Source organism: Phacochoerus africanus, chromosome 1, assembly GCF_016906955.1.
Source record: "Phacochoerus africanus isolate WHEZ1 chromosome 1, ROS_Pafr_v1, whole genome shotgun sequence".
NCBI lineage: Eukaryota > Metazoa > Chordata > Mammalia > Artiodactyla > Suidae > Phacochoerus > Phacochoerus africanus.
The window spans coordinates 242298657-242323581 of record NC_062544.1 but is presented as its reverse complement, the minus strand read 5'-3'; the positions used below and the strand labels follow the sequence as shown (position 1 = coordinate 242323581).

The following is a 24925-nucleotide window of genomic DNA, read 5'->3' as shown; positions in this document are numbered from 1 at the left end:
ATCAGAGCCTGGGTGAGAAGAGAGTTCAGAGGAGACAGTATAATTTGGTCAGGAGAAAATCTTTATCAGTAGGTGGTGTCAGAATCAAGCCTGAAATCAGGTGACCTGGCTCCAGGCTTGGACTGGCTTTGCTGTCAGTTGAACTAGCTGTGCAGACAATTTTGAGCCCTTCTCTGTTTGGGGCTCTCCAGGACCAATTTCAGTTTCATAGGAAGGACGTATAATGCATCAAAGCTGTTATACTAACTGTTTGGACGTATAATGCATCAAAGCTGTTATACTAACTGTTAATGGTTTGTTGCAATGAAAGGATACCAGCTAAAATCAGCAGTGAAATAAGGTGCATGGGGCAGGTTCCAGCAGAGACCCAGGAGCAAATTTCCAATTGTCTTGCTGTAGTGGAGGTATATGGGCAGAGCTTATTTCTAGTGACGGTGTGTGACAACATACAGGGAGTACTGCCAAGCATGGAAGTGACTCGAGCTTTGGGGTCCAAATTATTAATTGTGGGTTGGTCCCACAGTTCTCGCTGAGCTTCCCTAGTCTTCAGCTCCTCCAGAGGTCAAGTTGATACTATGTGGCTCAAGACCTTCGGTAAACAAAGACACGCTTATCAAGCAGGATATTCCAAGGGCTTGTAGGTTATTTCCCAGGAACCAGACAGGAGCCAAATCTTTCTCTGGAATGTGCAGGGTAAGGACAATCCACTGAATTAATTCTTTAGTGGATATTCCTTCATCAAAATAATTAAGTTAACACAGTTGATTCCTTGGCCAGATGGTGCTTTTGGGTTTCTGATTCCTAGTAAGGCTTGACTTTAGTGCTTATTGGAGTTCTATACTACTTTTGATTTAAACATCCTATGAAAATTTCTTTTAACTGCATTAAAAAAAAACACTGACAGCGTTTACAAAATGGCTGGTAACAGCACCTTTGTATTGAAGTGAGCAGGGTGTTTTTTTTTTTTTTTTTTTTGCTATTTCTTGGGCCGCTCTGGCTGCAGGTGGAGATTCCCAGGCTAGGGGTCTAATCGGAGCTGTAGCCACCGGCCTATGCCAGAGCCACAGCAACGCTGGATCCGAGCCGCGTCTGCAACCTACACCACAGCTCACGGCAATGCTGGATCGTTAACCCACTGAGCAAGGGCAGGGACCGAACCTGCAACCTCATGGTTCCTAGTCGGATTCGTTAACCACTGCGCCACGACAGGAACTCCAGCAGGGTGTTTTTAAATGAACAAAAACAATCTATTGGTTTCTTTTTTTCCACTGTAACAAATTACCATAATCTTGGTGGCTTAAGACAACAGAAATTTATTCTCTCACAGTTCTGGAGGCCAGAAGTCTGAAATTAATATTACTGGAGTGAAATTAAGGTGTCAGAAGGGCCCCGCGCTCTCTAGAGACTCTGAGGGGGAAATTCATTCCTTGCCTCTTAGCCACTGGCTGTTGCCCGCCTTCCTGGGCTGGTGATTGATCACTCTAGACTCTGTCTTCAAGGTCACACTGCCTTCTACTCTTCCCTGTGTGTCAAATCCTTCCTTCACCTTTCTCTTACAAGGTCCCAGCCAGATAATCCAGAAAAATTTCCCTATCTCAAGACCTTTAATTGAATCACATCTGCAAAGATTTTTTTTCCCCCCAAATAAGTTAACCATCACAGTTTCCAGGGTTTAGGAGATGGATATCTTTTGGGGAACTTTTTTTTTTTTCCCAGTTTACCACTGAATCTTTCTATGATTTCTAGGACATTAAAAAAAAAAAAGAATTTCTTGGATTTACCAAATATTTTTTAGATTACCTATGATAAGCCACTCAGTAGGCACTGGACTCATTAGGCTAAAAGAATGTATGGTATATTAAGTGTAGAGCGCCATTACAGCATAGTTTCAGAACAAATGCTTTAAATTAAAAAATTTTTTCATTTTCAAAATTTTTCAAATGAATAAATTAGGGATGGTGACTCTCCCTTCCTGTAAAAAATGAAGGATATAGTTAACAGAATTACTTAGTTAATCCAAGAGTTGGTGAGGAGGAAAAGCAATTTTGTGTAGCTATAAAATTGTAGGCTAGACTCTTAAGGCTTTCCATAATTCAGCTCTACCCTGTCCAACCTCATTTCCTATCATTCTCCAACATATGCCCAGAGTGGATACAGTTAAACTTTAAAACCTAGAAGTTAGCACCAAGAAGAATTACACATTCTGCTTGTGCGCCAAGCTCCAGCATTCCTAAATACAGCACTATTGTGAATTTAGCCTGAAGTGAGACCCACTAACTTTGGTGTGGATGGCGTGGTGTAAGGCAGCCTCACCTGACACTGAAGAGGACGTTTCCATTAGGGTGTACACGCAGCATGATGTTCTCCACAGTTGTATCGTGGATGAAGGATCTTTTAGAATGGACAAAAAAGATATCAGGTACCCAAATCTTTTTGATTAATCTGCGGTCAAAGGTCATGCTTTTGTTGGTTTTGCTAGGAAAGGAGAGCCTTTCATCTTTCCAATAATGCCTGAGATAAAAAGTCATTGTAAAGTCCTAGGCAGAGAGAAAAAGAGACAAGTCAAAGCCAGCAGGAATACAGTTTAGGATGACCCACTGATACTTTAGTCTTGACTGGTTTTTGTGGGTGTTAATGACCTATACCTGGATGGCTTATATTCTATTTTCAGGTAGATTTAGAATAAAGCTACAGAGCTTCAGCCATGGAATGAACTATCCCTCACTTGGACTCTGGTGAATGTTGGGAGTTTCTGAAAACTATCAGGTATTCAAATTGGTGAAGGGAGACGGGTTATAACTGTGTGGCATGTCCACCTAAGCACTCGGGTAAATCGCCTGACGAGAACACAGAAGATAGGGACCCGAAACTCCATGGCCCAGTATTTTCATTTGATTTTTTTCTCATTGTAAATAAATAGTCACTTTATAATTGCTTTTGTATCCATAAATTTATAGTATTTTTGATAAAGAAGTCCTCCTCAAGTGGAAGAAACTACAGTCCCACAAAAACCTGGACACAGCATTTATTGGAGCTGTTAGTGGAAACATGTTGTCAGAGGTCCTGAGAAAGAGACAATGAGCTCCCTCAGCTTGAGAGACAGAAAGAATACTAGGAAATGGTGGTGCTGGAATTCTAGTGTGCAAAAGAATTACCTGTCAACTTGGTAAAACGGCACATTCCCCAGAAGCTAGTTCCCAGAGATTCTGATCTGGTAAGGCTCAGGAATTTGAATTCTTAACATGCAGTCCAGTTGTGAGGAGGTAAAGATGGGGGGGGAGAGGACTGTATTAACACTATTTTAGCAGAAAAGAAATTGATTGGTCAAAAATTTGAGTTTTATTTGGCTCTCAGACACTGCATTTAATGTTTTGTTTGAACAGAAATTCTACTGTCTTCATCCAAGTCACTAGGTGTAGGCAATGATCATGTGTTTCACCTTTTCCTGTTGCTTCTTACTATCATTTATTTCTGAGAAAAATACTCAGATTTTTCTCTTTCTTTCTCTCTTTCTCTCCTTCCTTCCTTCCTTCTTTCTCTTTCCTTCTTTCTTTCTTTCTTTCTTTCTTTCTTTCTTTCTTTCTTTCTTTCTTTCTTTCTTTCTTTCTTTCTTTCTTTCTTTCTTTCTTTCTTTCTTTCTTTCTTTCTTTCTTTCTTTCTTTCTTTCTTTCTTTCTTTCTGCTTTGTAGGCCACACCCATGGCTAGGGGTTGAATTGGAGCTATAGTCGCCAGCCTATGCCAGAGCCACAGCAACGGGGGATCCAAGCTGTGTCCGAAACCTACACCATAGCTCACAGCAACGCCAGATCCTTAACCCACTGAGCGAGGCCAGGGATTGAACCCGCAACCTCATGGTTCCTAGTCGGATTCGTTTCCACTGTGCCATGACGGGAACTCCCAGATTTTTCTTGAATGAACACATATAACAGAACTTTGACATTTATCACATAAACAGAAGACAAATCTGAATAAACCACAAATAAGTCATCAAGTAGTGAGGAGTTCATTTGTTTTTCTTAGGATCAGATAGCGGTACATTGTATTATTGCTCTGGGTGAATCTGGGAGCACCAGCCATGTGTAATTTTGGATTAGGGTGAGGGTGAATAAATAGAATGATTCGTTCATTACCATCATGCTACTCCATAGGGAATTGCGTGAGTTACGGCATGGGTTGGTTTACTAAGTATATGTTAAGAATTAGATACCCAGTTTCCCTAGGCAAACACTGAGCCCATAAAGTCAAAAGGCAGACAGTGGCACATGTAGTGAAACATCAGCTTCACCACTAGTTGGCATTATCATGAAAAGCAAGGATTTGTTGAAGGAGTCACTATAAATGAAAAGATTATTTGATTTTTCAATATAAGTAATTTATATCTTCCAGCTCTTGCTTCCTTATGAGATCTCTATTCTCTTTTTTAAAGGTTTTCATCTTTGTGGTATTTGCATATTAAAATAATATATAGAATATAAGTTTCAAAGCTTAATTCTATGGAAAACACTATATATAAGCTACAGTTGATATATATAAAAAAACTTATTCCAAAAAGTATCCCAGGGCAATTTTTTTTTTTTTTTGTCATTTTAGGGCTGCACCTGTAGCATATGGAAGTTCCCAGGCTAAGGGTCTAATCCCAGCTGTAGCTGCTGGCCTACACCACAGCTCATGGCAATGCTGGATCCTTAACCCACTGAGCAAGGCCAGGGTTCGAACCCGAGTCCTCATGGATGCTAGTCAGGCTCATTAACTGCTGAGCTATGACAGGAACTCCTCTCAGGGCAATTTTTTAAAATTTCACAAGAATACACCCGTAATTGATTCCAGAAAAGGCACTGAAATGCAGGGATTAATGTACATGATAATGTACATGAATTGACTAAATTAGATAAACAATAGACTGAATCTTTCTGGATGGAAAATGGAGTTTGGAATGAAAATAATTCATATCCTCTCTATTCATGGAAGAGGTATTCCCGGTTTTATTTTTAACACCCCTCCCCACCTCCCACAAAAACCAAGCTTCCATATTTAAGGTAGAAAATGAAGGTCAATAAGCATGTGGTTAAAGGTTGCAACCTCAAATGACTCCCAGAACTAGGACCACTCAGGAAACATCAATGAATGCAAAGCAGGATAAATTTAAGAGGAAAGCCAGTTTCCAGGGCAAACTGAAGGGCATGGACCCCATCAGATGGCATTCATACACTGTCTAATACTTTCGGGGGAGGTAGGAAAAAAACCCCTAAAATTCAAACCAAATACAAAATTGATAACACAACCCAAATCAAAACTTATTGAAAGCTGCCTCTTATCATTAAGTACCTGTTAGGGTCCTTGTTATTAGTATTTGTGCATGGCGCAGTGTTGACAGGAAATGAAAGAAATACAACTACAGATGATGATGGATAACACAATACAACTGAAGAGAACAAAATTAGAGGGCAAGGTGATTCAAATATAAGAATATATATCAATTAGCTAAGAACAAGGAAAGGGACATTGAAAGTTGGAAATTATAAAACACTTTTTATTTGGCATAGAAAAATATACTAAAGGGGGCTACACGAAGTTCTGAGACATTAACAAATTAACAGAATATGAGCAGAGCTTGTGCATGTGAGTTAGCTGTGGCTACGATTATTTCTTAAAGCACCTGAAAAAAAAACCTTAAAAGTACTTAAAGGAAACACAACTCTGGTAAATTATGTAGACATGGTAGTTCTAAAGTAGGAGTAGAGAAAGTAAAATGGAAAAATTATGGTAGGGGATACTAACACATAAAAACAGTTAAATGGCAAAAACGGTTAGGGGAAGGAGAAGGAGGAAACAAAAAAGCAAGGTGTGCAAAATGGCAAATAAAACAGTAAAAGGCTAAAAGGAAGGTTGAAGATAGTAACAATTGATCAGTTTAAAGTTTTAGGGACAGTGGTTTGCACATAATACTCCATGAAAATGGCAGATTTTATTCCATTGCAAAATAAAGTAAGGCAGTCTCTTCTAGGTTTCTAGAAAATATAAGGGAAAGGACAAAATTTTCTTAATTAAAAATTTTAGTCCCATGAGTTTTTGTTAGTAGATGAAAACTATTACATTTAGAACAGATAAGCCATGAGGTCCTGTTGTATAGCAAGGGAACTATATTCAGTCTCTTGGGATAGAACATGGCGGATGGTAATATAAAAAAGGGAATGTGTGTATATATGTGTACAACTGGGTCACTTTGCTGCACAGAAGAAATTGGCACAACATTGTAAATCAACTATACTTTAATAATTATTTTTTAGTCCCAAGAAGTTTTAAAAATCCTTTGTCCTCTGCTATTGTTTGTCTACAGATAAGCAAAATTAGTATTCATTGAAAAATTTGGAAGCATTCTATCAGGTTGTCATCCATAATTTTGTGGGTAAGGACTTTTGGTTGTGATTTCATATTTCACATATATTATGATCACCCTTTATTCTTGTCCAGTTGTTTCTGGTTTATGTCACATGGCTAAGTACACACGTCCTACAGTGCTCTACCACTGTAAAGCCATTAGAAGGAAAAGAGAAGAAAGGAAAGTGATGAACATTGGAACCACGGGCAGAGAGCAGTGGATGGAAGAGAATAACACAACTTCAACTTTATTAAGCAAAGGATAAAAAAATAAATTACATACTTAATTAAGATGATTTATTAAAACACCAGTTATTTTGATATTATTGAAACTCTATCCTTCCAGAAAAAGTATCTCATGGATAAACTTACCATATTAACCTCTGAAATGCTGTCAATGCTTTCAACCTGTACATCTATACCCACTGGCACAGGAGACCCTTCAGAAAGAAGAATGGGTAATAGAATGAGGAATCAAGATTATTTTGGAAACATTTAAAGTAGAGAGAGATCGATGTTGCAAATGAATTACTTTCTAAGTTTTAACAATAAGCTTTTTCATTATCTACTGATATATTACTACACTTCAGGGAGCGGAATAGTCATGGAGTTCATGACTTTGGGAAATGTGGGAGCATTTCATCTTTTGCTAAAAAAAAAAACAAAACAGCCTCTTTCACTTGGGCAGTGTGCAGCAGTCTATGTCTAGAGGCACACAGTTATGGTACAATGCTACACAGACATGCCACATATTCAGAAATGTCCCTTCCCAGATAATTAGCAACCACAACCTGCATCTTGGAGGAAGCAAGCATCCTCAGAAACATGTTTGCTGAGAGTGTTTTGAAAGTCAGAACTGGAGCAACTTCAGAGAGACAAGTGCTAAGATTGGTGTAGAGTCGTGTCGCACAGAATCAGGCTCATGGGCCCAGAGACCAGGCTGACACCAAGACATTTCCTTGCTACTTCTTACAAAGGCTTTCACGAGCTCCTGTCTGAAGGGATGTGTCATTATTTTGTATTGTGTATGAAATTTGATGCAACATATATATTAAAATAATTTGTGGAAACCCTACTACACTGTTGGTGCAAATGTAAATTGGTACCACCACTATAGAAAACAGTAGGGAGGTCCCTCAGAAAACTAAATATAGAACTACCATATATGTTCCAGCAATTCCAGTCCTGGGCATATATCCAGACAAAACTACAATTCAAAAAGATACATGCACACCTATGTGCTATTGCAGCACTATTCACAATAGCCAAGACGTGAAAACAACCTAAATGTCCCTCAACATATGAAATGAGTAAGAAGATGTAGTACATATATACAATGGAATACTACTCAGCCATAAAACGAATGAAATATTGCCATTTGCAGCAACATGGATGGGACTAGAGATTCTCATACCTAGTAAATTAAGTCAGAAAGAGAAAGACAAATACTAATACTAATATGTAGACTCTAAAATCTGGCACAAATGAACCTATCTACAGAACAGAAATAGACTCACAGACATGGAGAACAGACTTGTGGTTGCCAAGGGGGAGAGGGAGGGAGTGTGATGGACTGGGAATTTGGGGTTAGTAGATGCAAAATTACATTTAGAATAGATAAGCAATGAAGTCATGCTTTATTGCACAGGGAACTATATCCAATCTCTTGTGATAGAACATGATGGAAAATAAAAAAAGAATATACATATATATATATATATATATATATATATAAATGACTGGGTCACTCTGCTGTACAGCAGAAATTGACATACATTGTAAATGAACTATACTTTAATGAAAAATTAAAAAACAGAAAATAATTTGTATATTTACACATATAGTCTTCATATGTTTGCTTTCAACAGTGACCAATTCTCAAATCTTATAATCTTCTTTAAACAATGCTTTTAACTATTGTTGAAAAAATAGAACTCTTGCCTAGATGGATCCCAGGTGGCTGTTTCAGTCAAGATTCTGGGATTTACAAGGTACAGGCCAGAAAAACTTCCTTCCTTACTGAGGTTAATAATTCACTGAATGTGTAACATGTAGCATATATGTTTAATTTAATAAAGCACCTAATGTAAAAAAGCACATAACTGTTATGTTTTAAATGTACAACACATTATAAAACAAGACATGCCTTGTTAGTCCCTGTCCACCATCTCTGACTCCCTTTGTTAATTGGAGATATTCACCTTCACTTTATCAACACGGAATTCCCTCTTCCATCCCTAAGTCTAAACCCTTAATGTCATTCCTACTTACAAGGTTTCAAATGGCTAAGCACTGGGCCTATCACTAAAACATATTTTTGTTTCAGGCTATAGGACTGCCTTACTTGCATCTTAACCACCAACCACATCCAATGCTGGACTAATTACTTCCTGCATTGTTAATAATGACAATTTTATTAAAATTTTATTTAATGATATTTATGCTTAAGCATTAACTTGGGAACAGCTCAATATTGTTCCTTTACCAGATTCAGCTATGATGCTTTTATATTGATTTGTTTGTGTTTTTTCTTTAATTGTTAAAGATACCAAAATAAAAATTCATGAGAAGACCTCATCTATGGCCCTATCTGGCCTTTCAGGATAAGTATATTTTCCCATTAACTATAATTTTCCAAGGGACTGAAGCAATTGGAGAGGTCTTGGAGATGGAGCACAATATCCTTGAGAAAGTTTTGACATTAGAGTCCAGACTAGAGTTTGAATCCAGCTCTGTGACTCACATGTGATCTGGGGTCAGTAGCATCTTTAAGCTTAGTATCTTTGGCTCCGAGATTTGAGGAGTAGGATTCACCTTGGAGACTTATTTAAGGACTAGAAATAATACACAGTAAACTAAGTCAGTGCTCAATAAATGACATAGAAAAATGCTATTGCTACTGCAATTCAGTAAAAATGCAAATCTGCTCCAGGAGGGCAAACCAGGATTTCCAGTCCTACACGCCAACAATCAATTCCCTTTGCACTAAAAGATGACTCAGTGCTTCTCACAGAGAATCCCTGGATGCTGGATCTCATGATTTTTAAGTAAGACTTTGTGACTGATGACTATCTCTGCAAGCCTGGGGATAGTCTTATAAAGCCACCATATGAGGACATATTCATGCCCTTATTGAACAAGTGCTGAGCCCTTGGGATTGTCTGAAGGTTGGACTGATGGTGGGGTGATGATAACATGGCTTGTCCATTAGGGATGGGTTCCTGGAAACATCTTAGATTTCTACTTTCTTCTTCCCGCGTGCTTATTCTATTCTTGTGGGATGAGCTCTTCCATCACAAAGGGAAGTGTTTGTCCTCAGATGCCATCTGACCCCATTTTTGTCTCCCTTGCATTCAGTGCCCAATTGCACTTTCTCCTGGGTCTAGGACTGCATACTGTGTTCTGACATTCTGAGGAGACAGTGGAGGATAAGGGCACGTAAAGGCAAGATGTATTTTACAAAATAGGAGCTGAGTCCCAGGGAGAAGGTGGCAATGAAGCAAACAGGTTAAAAACCATGAAATTTGTAGCCACATAAACCCAAGTTAAAACCAAACTTAATTTTTGTAAGCTGCAGTTTGCTCTTCTGTAAAATAAAGGAAATATGTGGTTTATGTCTAATACGGTTGCTACAAAACTAAATGAAAAAATGCATGCCAGATCCTTAGCTTAACCCCATTCAAATATCTTAACCAACTTACTCAGTATCTATTAGGTCCTGTAATACATACAACATTATAATAATAATTTCATAAATATTTTTATCAATACTCTATGTAATGCATTTGGAATATAGTAAATGAATAAAATAAAAATAAAAGTCATTAGTGTAGTCTGTGTTTGTCAAACAGGAGGACCAGTCTGGGAGCCAGGCTGTTTGACAAGCAAAGACTACATCAGTGGCTCTTACGTTAGCTTTTGTTTTGACTCAATGGCCAGTATCTAGATGTTGAACTGATTTCACTTTAAAGAAACAAAGATATCATCACTAAAAGACTTAAACAAAAAAGTCCTTAGTTATGGGAGATGTAAAGGGTACAGAAAACATAAATAAAGAAAATGAACTGCAATTTATAACCCAAGTTAAACAAAAAGCTCCCCTAAATTTATATCCTCCTGTTTCCACATAATGAGTCAATTAATCTTCCAATGCTTTATAAAAGTAAAAAAACACTTCAGTAGCAGCTGGTTTTAATGTTAAAGCTAATTAGGAAAACATTAAGGCAGGAGAAGTGCTGAAGTTACATTTAGCTCAAGACGAAAGAAGTATGTGTGTGTGTTTGTGTTATGGACAAGTCTAAAGAAAGAGAAGATAAATCTAAGGCTGTCTTTTATATCCTGCAGGATGATTTTCCCAGGAAAGCAGGCTTGAGAGAACAGAGAAAGGGTCACTGGTATAAAAAGCTGTTCTGACCAAGACAAGAGAAGGTTAAGGACTGTATTTCATGGAGCTACCAGACTAACACTTCTGACTGAATTTATGGATTTTTCTGCCTGAACTGACTGAACACAGAGGCCATTTGGATACCGTTTAGCCCCAGTCCATGATTGTCGGAAAAATTTCTTAATCGTGGGGCGATCTGCCACCTGTCACTACCACATTTCAATTGCATTTTTAATAACCCCCAATAAGTTGCCTCAGGAAAAGCATTGCTTGAAAAAAAAATCTTAACAGGTATCTCTAGCAGATCAAGAGGAGTGGAAATTTAAGGTCAATTTTATGTTTTCTTTTTTTTTTTTTTTTTTTTTCCCCTGGTGGATGGCCATGTTACAGAGGAGGGAGAATGAAGGAGTAAAAAATGGTTTAAGAAAAAAGCAGAGGGTCAGATCTTAGTAACCTAGGACAGTGCTTCTCAAATTGTGAAATGTACTCAAATCACCTGGGATTCTTGTTAAGATGCAAATTTCGACTCAGAAAGCCTGCAGGTGGGGCTGATCTGCATTTCTAACCATCTCCCGGGTGATTAGGCTGCTGGCCCTAGGACCGATTTTAGCTACAAATATAGAGTGCTTGTTTCAAGGTCCAAATTCAAGGACAGTAGTGTTTCCTTAATCTGTCTGGCTTTCAACAGTCTCAAATAGACCCACAAAAACTCTCCTCTAGGAGAGAAATTCATTTAATTGAGGTACCTAACTTGACAGGAATTAGGGCAGTGTTTTGAATTGCTGTTGAAGTATATCATCTTGAGCTGCCAACAGCTACTCGGGAGACGCTGGTCCTAAGCTATTCTTGTGTGTCTTGCGCTCCCTAGTGGCATAAAAGACCCAGAACCCTGCAAGTTTAACTTCGTCAGATTTTCTCCAACTAAATGGTGGTAGGGAAAAGATTTTAGAAACTCTTAACAGTCATAGACCCTAAGGTTCAGAATTCTTGCATGATAGTTGTGGAGCATATCACCCAAACTTTGGGCAAATTTGGTTGGGGGAAAAGAAAGAAATGGTCTGTTGGGAATGGTAGTTAGAGTTCAGGAATCTTTAGAATTGTGTTAAGAATGACATCTGAGAAGTACTGATGTTAAAAAAAAGGAGGTAAAAAATAAATAAAAAATAAGTAAAATAATGTACATATTTTTAAATCTGATTGATTTTGAGGCTTCTAAAATCTTAAATTAGGTTCAATAAGTGTGAGAAATGCTCTGTAAAAAACAAACAAAAGAGTTATACTCACCATGATTTAATCTGATGCTGACAATCTAATTCAGTCATTACCAAATGTGATTCTCAGACCAGCAGCATTAGTATCACCAAGAAATTTATAAGACATGAAAATTGGTGACCCTGCCCAGATCTACTGAATCAAACCTCTGTGGGTGGGCCCAGGAATCTGTGTTAAGAAGCCCTCGAGTAATGCTGATGCATCATTAACCTAATAAAATCAAAACCAGACCCTTAGAACTGCAACCCAATGGATTCCAGGAAATTACAGAACAAAAACCAAACAATCCTCAAGATGACAGCTACCTGATGTACTTTTTAATTTTACCTGATAACAAACTTTCTCTGGTACCTATATACCTGTTGTGCTTCCCTTTGTCATAACCACAATATGATGAGTATCAAGTTCTCCCTGCCCCATGCCGATTAGTTATTTATCAAAAAGTGGTACCTGTTCTGCTGGGGAATCTGCCTTTTATCCCCCTGCACCCTCACTCCTTTCACCTCCCCATCTCTAGCATGAAAAGTCGTCAGCCCAGCAACTGTGGGAATGGGAGAGCCGAGGTCAATGCCTGGAGAGTCAGGATGGATTTAGCAGCAAGGCAGAGAGTTCAGTTTAACAGGCTGATTTTACCACATCCTGGGTAGCTCTGGAAAATTTTGTACCGTCAGTGATGCAATGGTATGCAAGTTAAACAGTCTGAGGGGAAGAAACTTCATTTCAAATATATTTTTCTAATCTGGCCTGCTTCTGCTCTCCTTCCCAGCCATTGCAGCATCTTGTTTCCACCACTTACTGCCTTTTTTATGACCTTGAGCAAATTTCTCAACCTCTCTAAGCCCCAGTTTCCACACTGGAATATTAGGGATTATCATAATGCCTACTTCAGGGTCTCTCTGAGTGTGGAATGAGACAGTGCATTAAAGGGCCTGGCACAGTGCCTGGCACGCCAACATTTTTGTTGCTAGATGTGATAAAAAGAACAAATCTCAGCCAAGGTGGTAGGGAGCCATGGCATTTGGTATCCTAGTTCTCCCATAAAAGCCAGGAATTCCAGCTCATAAGAATATTCAACAAGATTTTATGAATATTATCATGTAACCCAACTTACAGATTTTAATTAAAAGAACAAATTGCTGTACAGGCAAGATATATATATATATATATATATATATATATATATATATATATATATATTCATGATTGTTTTTTTCTTTTTACGGCTGCACTTGAAGCATATGGAAGTTCCCAGGATAGGGGCTGAATTAGAGCTACAGCTGTCAGCCTACACCACAGCCACATCTACACCAGAGTTTTAATGCACTGAGCTAAGCTAGGGATTGAACCCACATCCTCACAGACACTATGTCAGGTTCTTAACCTGCTGAGCCACAAAGGGAACTCCCACATTCGCAATTTTTTGAACATATACTATTTATTTTTTATTTTCTTTATTTTTTTGCTTTTTAGGGCTGCACCTGAGGCATATGGAGGTTCCCAGGCTAGGGGTTGAATTGGAGCTACAGCTGCTGGCCTACGCCACAGCCACAGCAACGCAGGATCTGAGCTGTGTCTGTGACCTACACCACAGCTCACGGCATTGCCGCTGGATCCTTAATCCACTGAGCGAGGCCAGGGATTGAACCCGCAACCTCATGGTTCCTAGCCGGATTCATTTCCGCTGTACCACGACGGGAACTCCTGAACACATAATATTGATTGAACACATACAATTTATGATAATGTATGTAGTAGAAAAGTGAGTCTTTTTGGTTCATTTAAAATGCATACATTATCAATTGTTCATATTGGAGAGAATCAATAACTGAATCACTTTGCTGCATAGCAGAAAAAATTAACACAACATTGTAAATCAACAATAAAACAAAAAAAACGAAAACAAAATGAATGGTCTTGTGTTTTGGTCCTAATTGCTTTGAATTTTCAACTCAATTTTGACAGTGCAATGGATTATGACACACGAGTTTTGTAAACATAGTACTCACCTCCAAATCCAGGTCTCATTGCAAAATCATTGTCCTCTATATGGAGAAGTTGCTTATATTTCAGGGGCCAGACTTTAGTACTGTCGTCTTTCCTCATTCTGGTTTCTTGTTTGCTGTACCTCCAAGGAGGAGAAATGCTTCTGAGATACATATGCTTCTGGATAGTTTCACTTAGTTTAGCTTTCTGTGCTGAATGTGGTATGCTCTAAAATATACACATAAAGCTCATTTCCTGGAGTTCCCATTGTGGCTCAGCAGTAATGAACCTGACTAGTATCCATGAGGATGTGGGTTCAATCCCTGGCCTCACACAATGGGTTAAGGATCCGGTGTTGCCATGAGCTGTGGTGTTGTTTGCAGATGTGGCTTGGATCCCGAGTTGCTGTGGCTGTGGTATAGGCCAGCAGCTATAGCTCTAATTCAACACCTAGCCTGAGAACCTTCCATATGCTGTGGGTGTGGCCACCCCCCCCCAAAAAGCTCATTTTCTTCCTGTTACATATAGCCAAAGGTCTGCCAATGTTAACTCTTTATTATATAAGAGTGGGGAAAGGTAAAGTAAAGCAAATCTTGGAGCATCTTAAATGACAAACTGCATTCAAATGTGATCCTGAGAGGCAATATATCTCAGAATGTAGTTTTTAGTAGGAAAACCTGGTCACTATCACATAGGTGGGTGTGATCAAGATTCAGATCCACAGATCTCACCCCAGATCAACTCAGCCGGAACCAGAGAAACAAGGCCTAGGAATCTGCATTCAACATGCTACCTAAGTGATTCTTGAAGTCACTGAAGTTAACTACCTCTTGCACCAAGATGGTAAACACAAAACAAAATGAAAAAACAAACAAACAAACAAAAACCCTGCAAAATTGTAAAGTGATGAACATAGTTTTTTATGGGAGTTTCTGTTGTGGCGCAGCAGAAACGAATATGACGAGGAAGCATGAGGTTGTGGGTTGAATCCCTGGTCTCACTCTTTGGGTTGCTGTGATCTGTAGTGTAGGTCGCAGACATGGCTCGGATCCTGCGTTGCTGTGGTTGCGGTGTGGGCCAGTGGCTACAGCCCCATTTGACCCCTATCCTGGGAACTTTCACATCCCGCAGGTACGGACCTAAAAAAAAAAAAAAAGAAAATAGTGTTTTACAAAGACAGAAATGTGAGAAAAGTACTGATGTAGATTGAGATTAGAGGAAGAATTCCTGTAGTAGATTCTAGAGCTTGAAAGGAAGCCAACGGGCATGAAAGGGGTCCCAGGATAAAAGGATGGTCTGGCAATTGATTGAGGGCAGGTCCAGCTGTGAAGTCATTGCTGCCTGTTTTCACCTACAGTTTTCTATGTTAAAGGCAAAGTGGTTGGCCTCCCTGGTGTGTGTGGAGTCCTGATCCGAATGAAGCCAGTTACTCCCTGAAGCAAGCTGCTGGGTCTCCCTGACTCCTTTCCTGTCTGTGACACACTTCCCAGCGCTATTCCAAGTGGGGCAGCAGAATGTCTGTGAAATCACAGTGTCTCAATAAGTGACATGTGGCAGTCTTCTCACCCCAGGCTCCGGAGTCCTTTCAGTGCCTCTGACCACAATAACATGTGTGTCACTGTCATCATTCTCAGCAGCAGCAACGACACAAGACGTTGAGGGGTCTAGTAGGTGAGTTCCAGTGTTACTCTGAAAGGCTGACTTGCTTTTGCATTGATACATGGATACATGTCTTCTCCAGGAAACACATGTAAATTTTTAATGGAAGACTTGTGGATGTGATTTCTTAACTCAGTAAAGCTGACTTTGATGGTGGTGGGGGTTTCATATCTGAAACAGTTGGTTTAATGTGTCCAGATTTATGGGCACCTGAGATCACTGAGGACGATCTTTCGGTAGGGAAGTTTCTGGCTGAAACCCTCAGAGATTTATGCATATATATTTGACATTGATAGAAATGAGGAAGTTGAAGGAACAAATCTGTTTTGGATAGAAGACAAATGAGTTTGATTTGGAACATAAGTCATTTTCTCCTATGAGTAATTGAACTCATAGAACCATTTTTTCCAGGGATCTCAAATTAACTAGAAAACTTCTTCCAAGCAGTTAGAACAAACCATTTATTGAAAAAAGTCATAGCAGCTAGTTTTTATTAAATGCCTACTATATTCAGGACCACCAACCAGGCATTTTTGTAAATATTATCTTCTTTGGCATGCATCCAAAGCACTGGGTTTGCTGGGCCCCATAATTTTAATGTATGAGAATTTGCATTTATAAAAATTTCTCAGGAGAACTACTGGTTTGGAAAATAGTAGGCATTTTGAGAAATAACTGTTATTAAGAAAAATGGAAAGTAAATTTGGGTGGAAACTCATGGAAACTTGTGAAATCCTTTGGTAATATAGCACAATGAAATGATATGTCTCTAATATTCTTCTCAGAAGGATACCTCTCCATGAGATCAGAAAGGATAAATCTTAAGAATCCCAAAAGCAAGGAACACAGAGCCTGCTATGAAAGGCAGTCTTGGCAGTATCTGAAAGTACACCCATCCACTCTATTTTTTTCTTTTCAGGGCTGCACCTGCAGCATATGGAAATTCCCAGGCTAAGGCTTGAATTGGAGCTGCAGCTGCCAGCCTACGCCATAGTCACAGAAACACCAGATCCGAGCTGCATATATGACCTATGTTGCACTCAAAATCCAGCCTTTCTTCCCCACTGGGGCCCTACTTTCTTAGTCACAAAATTATAGTGGAATTTCTGATACTGACAAGAGGGGAGAACCTAGAAATATGGTTTCTTCATTTCATTCAGAAAGAAAAAAGTTCTCCCTCAAAGATAAAAATAACTTTCAGTAAGACTTTACCTCCTCTTTCTTCAACAAGGTTGATAATACTCTGTGGGAAGACTGAGAATGCTGGTGAAAGACTTGTCCATGAGTTGAGATTTCTTTGCTCTATTCCATTAGGACCCGGCCTTCTTGAAGACCCTCTCCTCAACAGAAGTCATCCAAAGCTTTCTTTCAGTAATTACTAAAAATAAAATCATTTTTTTTCTAGGAAGGGGGGAGGGCAGAAGACACAAAGGGGCTTAAAATGATTCATGTATGGATTCAAACCAAAAAGCTGAGTTAGATCTGGTGCTCCAGCATATCTTAACCCCCTTGTTAAGCATATTTCCTTCTCTTACCTGTGTTCTATTGCAGTCTTCGTTGTATTAACATTTTTTTTTAATAAGCCAGGGGTCTTCAAATAGGGCACTTACACTCCTGGAGTATAATAGTAGCCTAAGGGTACATGCAAACTATCAGAGGGCCGTGTGGGCATGGATAGCTATAAAACAATCATTTCTGGGTCTTTGACTTTCTTTTGTCTCTCCTAAAATTGATCCACCAGGGGGGAGGAAGGGTTGGATTTTGAGCAGTTTTCAGGGGAAGTAAGGGGTCTTTGAGGAGGATAATTGGGCAAAGAATTAAAAAGTACTAGAATTGGTTGAGAAGTAAATACCTCTAGCTCATTCTAATACACTGGTGTTTAACAAGTGGAAAGACAGAAACATTTAAACTGAGTCACACTCAGGTGGTTGCTTTACCAAACTGCTTTGCCAAATCCTATATATTTGATTAGTATACCATCAGCACTTAAAGACAACTAGGTCTAAATAGAATATTTTCTCAATGGAGGATATAATGAACAAGCACTAAAAATTTTAATCTAGAGGTTTAACAGTAAACTAACAATTAAAATTATAAATACCATTTTATTATACCTATTAAAAAAGTACCAGAAAACAAAAAGACTTTAGTACCCAAGAGACTAAGAAAATGATGAAATAAAAACCTTTTACTTTGTGGGTAGCAATATAAATATTGTCAAAATCGATTGTGCAAATCGATTTTAAGAGCTGCGAAAATAATACATATGCTTTGACTCAGTGATTCAATTCCAAGAATATTATAATTTTTATTGATAAAGGAGAAATTACAGGCATGAAAATATTTACTGCTGTTATTCATAATAGTGCAAACTTGAAAATAAATGTTCAATAATAAAGTAGGTAATTTTGATCCTTCAATTCAAAAAAATAATAATATGGAGTGATTAAAAATACTATTATCACATCTATGAAACACTGAAGAATGTGCTTAAGAAAACACAAACTAGTTTCTATACCTTAATTTTAAACATGAAAAATCATCTAGGAATATGAATAAGGATTAGAAGTAAACTTGGAAAGGGAAAATGTAGTATAGATTTTCTGTATTTTTTTCCATGGGAAAAATCACTATTGGATTTGTGTAGTAAATGCTTTATAAATTAGAACAGATTGGACATGCCATCTATAGTCTTTTCCAAATAAAGATCCAGTCAAGGCTTCCCACCCTATGACTGCATTCTCCTTATCCTAAGCAGGCCCTGCAGCTAACATGGATGTTCTCTCTACACTTAAGTTCTGCCGTGAACAAGTGCACACCAAAGCCCAGCTTGCGATCTCAAATAATGTGGAGGAAATTTTAACAAACCTTTTGTAGACTTGTTATTTTTCTTAGAAAAATTAAAAAAATGTAGCAAAAAAGTTCTATTAGGCCACATCTATGCTAATCCAAGGAATGCAGTAAAGTAGTGGGAAAATCAGTTGATCCAATTTTTGATCACAAAGAAAACCTTGACAACCCTGGGGCCAATGTTTGTTTCTAGGTCCTGATGCCCTTGAAGAGGACATGGTGCATTATATGGAGTGGATCTTGCGGCTTTGACTGAACTGCCCCTGAATTCATGAACTCTAGGAATACGCACCAGACTTTAGTAACAGCCTGTCTCTTATGAGGGAAACATCTCTGCAGATGAGCATTTCCCTGGAAGAGCCAGTTAGAGAGTTTCCTGCTTAAGCATGACAGGTTTTATGACTTACTTCATCTCTATCAGATCATATAATCAGTGAGGTCTCGGTTTCCTCATTTGTAAAGCAAGGAAATCTGATTAGATTAAGAGCTGGTTTGCACACTTTTTTTTTTTGGTCTTTTTGTTTTTTTGGCCTGCACCTGTAGCATATGGAGGTTCCCAGGCCAGGGGTCCAGTCGGAGCTATAGCTGCTGGCCTACGCCAGAGCCACAGCAACACCGGATCCAAGCCACATCCGTGATACACACCACAGCCCCTGGCAATGCCGGATCCCCAACCCACTGAGTGAGGCCAGGGATTGAACCCACAACCCCATGGTCCCCAGTTGGATTTGTTTCTGTTTGCAGCAACATGGATGGAACTAGACACTCTTATACTGAGTGAAGTCAGAAAGAGAAAGTCATTTACAATATGTTATCAGTTATATGTGGAGTCTAAAATATGGCACAAATGATCTATCCACAAAACAGAAACAGGTCATGGACATGGAGGACAGACTTGTGTTTGTGGAGGGGAGGGGAAGGGAGTGGGATGGACTGGGAGTCTGGGGTTAGTGGTTGCAAACTATTGCATTTGGAGTGGATAAGCAATGAGATCCTGTTGTATAGCACAGGGAATTATATCCATTCACTTGTGATAGAACATAATGGAGGATAATGTGAGAAAAAGAATGTGTATACACACACACACACACACACACATATATATCTGGGTCACTTTTCTGTACAGCAGAAATTGACAGAACACTGTAAATCAACTATAATAAAAAATTTAAAAAAGCCCCATTTGTTGTGTTTGTTGGTTTCCATGATGTAAATACTCCCACCATATCTGTTTTCAAGCTACAGATATGACAGATGTGTGCAACCCATAGTGTAGTGAAATGTAATGTGATATGATATTATATAATATAGTATGACACAGTTTAGTGTATTCTTGTCTATAGGCTGGTATAGGACAGTATAATGCAATTTTTCTACTGTACAGATACAATAAACCTAAGTAATCTCGAGAACAATAGATAATAGTAAAATGTAGTCAAGTAGTTAAGAAGCCGTGAGTTTTAAGTATTTATTACCTTCATTTAAAAAATAATTTATTTAATTGTATGTTTATATAATTTAACTTTTAATGATGTTCATTTTTAACAGCCTTAAAATTTAACAATTTGTTCTTGTAAGCTGATTTGAGCAGACTTTGGCACTCTGCTGATTAGTCTTAAGGCCAGAGACAGTGTGATTCCTTTTAACCCCCAACCCGATGCTTGTTATATGAAGGGCACTCAATATAACTCTTGAAAGAATTAATAAATTATTCAATGAGTCTAGATGCCTAATCCTCTGCATCACTAGGGAGACGAATCTCCTCCAGGCAGAACAGGAACGTTTTCCCCTGCCATGCTTGCTTTGTTCATCAACATCACCCTCCCCATTTTGTTTCTAAGAAATAAAGGGACTCTTTGGATGAAAGATTTTAAAAATATTTGGATAGGAAAGGAAATTTTTGAGCAGTTTCTGTGTAGCTCAGTGGGTTAAGGACTTGGCATTGTCACCGCAATGGCTTGGGTTACTTCTGTGGCATGGATTCAGTCTCTGGCCTAGGAACATCCACATGTCTTGGATGTGGCAAAAAGAAAGAAAGAAAGATAGAGAAAGAAGGAAAAGAGAATTTGGGGGCAAAAAGTAAAATTATATTCTGAATGAAAAATAGTTAACAGCAAAGTATTTAAGGGCCTGATTGTAGGAAAACTGGCTAAAACTTATGTACACAAATGCAAGCTAATGCATATAAATATAATTTCTAATTTTCAAAAAAAATCAGACCTTTCTCCCATGTTCATTCTATTAGTTGTATTATGTTTTGAGAGAGGAATTTTAGTTCATTCATTAATTTTTTAGTGACTGATAATCAGATTGGGTGTGGGAACCTCACAGTATTTATAGACTAAGGTCTGAAGAATCCTGGGCTCCTTACTCTAGAAACTACCCTAATTTCAGCATTTTTGTCAAAATGCCCTAAAATCTGCATAAGTGAGTGCTGAGTGACAGCTCAGAAACTGGCTGGCCAAATTACTCTGTTCACTGGGGAAAATGCCTTTCATCCTAAGTGGCTCCTTCTCAACTAGGTCTATGTTTTATGTAACCCTAAGTGTCCTAAGGATTTTTCTTTGAAGAACAAAAAAAGAAGATATAAATTTTAATGAATCATGTTGTAGCTTATTACTAAAAAGGGTACCTCACTTAGGACACAGAGAAGTAAAAACAAACATGCTTGGCCCTGTGACTGAGCAGGACCCTATGGGGCCTTCCTGAGACAGATCTTTCCCCCTATGTCCTCTGCCTCTAATTTGTAGAAAAGTTGTGGTCTCCCAGGATTCTTTTGAATCACAAAAGCCTGGATTAAGAATTATTAATTGAAAGGATGTGAACATGTAGTGACAAAAGTAGCAACTGGGTCAGGAGAACTGGTAACAAGTTAAACAGTAAATCAGCCATATGGCAGTTACAAGAATCTTTAGTTCTTCCCTGAAGTACATAGCCAACAGGATCTGATGAACATTTTCTGAGTTGTTTTATAGATGCTAAAGGCCCCACCAAATGGAAGAAATTAACTACTTGATGACCATGAGCACTAGCCCACAGACCTAATATAAACTCCACCTTGTTAGCACCCTGTTATGACAACCAGCCTGTTACTTCACCATCAACCAGAGAATTGTGCATGAGCTAATCACACACCCTGTGTCTCTCCTCCCTCACTTTGTCTTTAAAAATGCTTCCCTGAAACACATCATAGAGTTAGAGTTTTTTGAGCATTAGCTTCCCTAGACTCATGTTTGTCCCCTTACAATAAATGCTGCACTTCCTTTACCACAACCAGTGTCAGTAGATTGGCTTTATCCAAGTTGGTTCAGTAAAAGCCTCATGGAGTAGAAAGCCCAAGATTCCCTCTTCATTTATTTTATTAATTTTTTATATTATAGTTGATTTACAATGTTCTGTCAATTTGTGCTGTATAGCAAAGTGACCCAGTTATACACATATACATACATTCTTTTTCTCAGATTATCTTCCATTATGTTCCGTCACAAGTGATTGGATATCATTCCCTTGCTACACAGCAGGACCTCGCTGCTTATCCTCTTCAGAGTCTAGGAGTTCCTGCTGAGGGGCAGTGGGTTAACAATCCAATTACAGCAGACTGAGTTGCTGCAGAGGTGCAGGTTTAATCCTGGCCTGGTGCAGTGGGTTAGAGGATCTGGAGTTGCTGCACCGCAGTGTAGGTTGCAGCTGTGGCTTGGATTGAATCTCTGGCCCGGGAACTTCCATATGCTGTGAGTGTGGCCAAAAAAGAAGCGTACAAAAATGAGACATCTAACAAAAGAATCCCCATCTAACAAAAGAATTCCCACCCTACTACAAAGAACAAGTATTCTTTTTTGTCCCTTAAATGGCACCTAAAAAATTAGGACAGTAGATTTTTCTTCAGGAACTTCTCCAACGATAGTGGGCTGGTGAGATTGTTTAGCTTCTATGACAATCTACTTTCCCATCTACACATCCACTAAACAGACTGGACATTATTTGAGTAGTAGATGATATTTTAAATAGTCTCCATTTGTTTCAAAATTAGATAGAATACACCACATAGATGTTATAAGCAACCTGAAAAATCATATATAGTCTAGTTGTATAGCTTCCCATTTACCAAATACTGACTGTTTAATTGCCTTTGAGAAGACTCATAACGTGGTTAAACTGAGCAAGACTTCAGAGCATCTCAGATCTGGGTATGGGAACAGAATCCTGGAAGGGAAGTGTGGGAGGTGGTCCTTGATTTTTAAGAACAGAGTAGGAATCAGGAATATAGTGATCTCCCCTCCCCTCTTTCCCACTTCTTTTGTTTTTTGGCCATTAAACCTAAGGCTTCAGAAGGATTTATTAATTTTTTGATGTTATCTTTCCTGATCTTGTGGTGAGTGAATCATAAATATTCAGGAGGTAAGGCCAATGTGGCTAAAACATATGTCACCTCAGTGATTGCCAAGGTTGGCTGGGTGGTGTTACCCACATTCATTTCTCAATTTCTTCTACTGTATCATCTTGGAAATCTTGTGCTTGGTGAGAAGTAAAGACTTTCCCCCAAACAGGAGGATATTCCTTGGTTATTAAAGGTACATGGGTGCTATGGTGACTAATTCTGGTTTTCCTGGGACTGAGGGCACTCCTGGGACTCAGCGCTAAAACCCATGAAGTTCCAGGCAAATCAGGATAAACGGGTCATGCTAGTAGGGAACTATCCTCCTTCACTAGCAGGTCCAAACATATGCTCTCTTTTTTTTTTTTCTTTTCAGGGCTGCATTTGAGGCATATGGAGGTTTCCAGGACAGGGGTCCAATCAGAGCTACAGCTGATGGGTGGCTTACACCACAGCCACCAACATCAGATCCAAGCCACGTCTATGACCTACACCACAGTTCACGGCAACGCTGGATCCTTAACCCACTGAGTGAGGCCAGGGATCAAACCCGCAACCTCATGGTTCCTAGTTGGATTTTCTGCTGTGCCATGACAGGAACTTCCAAACATACCCTTGATTATTGATAAGATAATAATGGGGATGTACTGACATTCAGGATGATATTTCAAAGATGATCTTCAAATTGGAAAACTAATCTTCGAAAACAACAAATGGCTTTAATGCCTTTTGGTACTGTCTGATCAATATACAGAACTATATAATCTGTAAGTACTTGACATTAGAAATGGGTGCTTAGATTAATTTCAACTCAAAAGTTTTTGAAGAAACATTAAACTCATGTCATTAATTGATATTAAATGCATTACTCATTGGAGAAATACATTCCCTGAAAGAAGGTTTATACATGAGCTCTTCAATAGTTTTCTCTAAAAATAAGCTCACGAATGTCAGCAGAGACCCCAGAATCTATCTGTTCTTTCTATGCCCACCACATCTATTTTTAGATGTTAATACTGTCTCTAGAGACCATTAAAAATATATTTCCCATGGGTCTGAGGCAGCTGGAGAGAGAAACTGGGACTACACCATGGTTGTCTTACCGCATCTGTTTCATTGAAAAAGAGCAGCACTGGTGGGGTTTCTTGATTTCAGCAGTAGCAAAAGCATTTGGTGTCACTGTGATCCAGATGCAGATGAAGAAGACCAACTGGGAAGCCAGGATCATCTCTTCCAAAAGAAAGGAATGTAGACCGATGTGACCAACGCCGTTACCAATATTGCTTCTTCATGTGTCTTTGTAAAAGCAAAAGGTATCAAGGGAAACAGAGAGATGCTGCCTTCGGTGGTCTTTTGTTTTCATAGGTTAAATGGATTGACATTACTTACAGGCAAACATCTGTCCGGATCATCAGCAATTTAAGGAAAATAAAGCAGATTTTTTTCCATTTTCATTTCCCATCCCTGCTCTCTCTTTCTAGGGAAGGTTCTTAATGGGATGCTTGATCCCCTACTCAATAAACTCTCTGCTGCAGTCCTCGGCAGACAAATAAGTGAGGTTAGGCATTAAGTCCCCTTAATCCAACACAATATCATTTGAATATATTTAATGACTCAGCAAAATAATATGCTTGATGAGAACGAAGATGATTAATTTTAATTACACTTTTAAAGATCTTTTCCTTCATCTCCTGTTTCCTATATATCCAGAAAGGAACCTTTCCCTCCCCAAATGAAGATTGCCAGACTACAAGCAAAAAATTAATACTATATTTGTCAAATAAATAATCATGTTTTCAGATGATGGTTTATTCCATTTATATTGAAAGTGGCTCAATTTAATGTTTAATATGGTGAACCATCAGATAAATAAAAAAGAAATTAGTCTTTGGCAGTGGGTAGGGAATTATGTTAAATTATAGACGCATAGGCTCCTACTCATACTTTGTGCACACAGAGTGGAAATATTCCCTGGAAATATTCTGTATATGTAAAGTACCAATGAAAGGACATAGCAGTGAAA

At 38.6% G+C, this 24925-nt stretch overlaps 1 protein-coding gene across 1 annotated transcript in view; it reads right to left on the bottom strand.

Moving 5' to 3' along the window:
• GABRR3 (gamma-aminobutyric acid type A receptor subunit rho3) overlaps positions 1 to 24130 on the bottom strand; it is a 48435-nt gene extending 24305 nt beyond the window's left edge. Inside the window, exons 1-4 of the mRNA XM_047794216.1 lie at positions 24006 to 24130; positions 14042 to 14154; positions 6752 to 6819; positions 2314 to 2537 (exon numbers count right to left, since the gene is read on the bottom strand). Of these exons, the coding sequence (XP_047650172.1) occupies positions 2314 to 2537; positions 6752 to 6819; positions 14042 to 14154; positions 24006 to 24130 (530 nt within the window). The remainder of the gene's footprint in view (positions 1 to 2313; positions 2538 to 6751; positions 6820 to 14041; positions 14155 to 24005) is intronic.
• Positions 24131 to 24925: the final 795 nt, after the last annotated feature.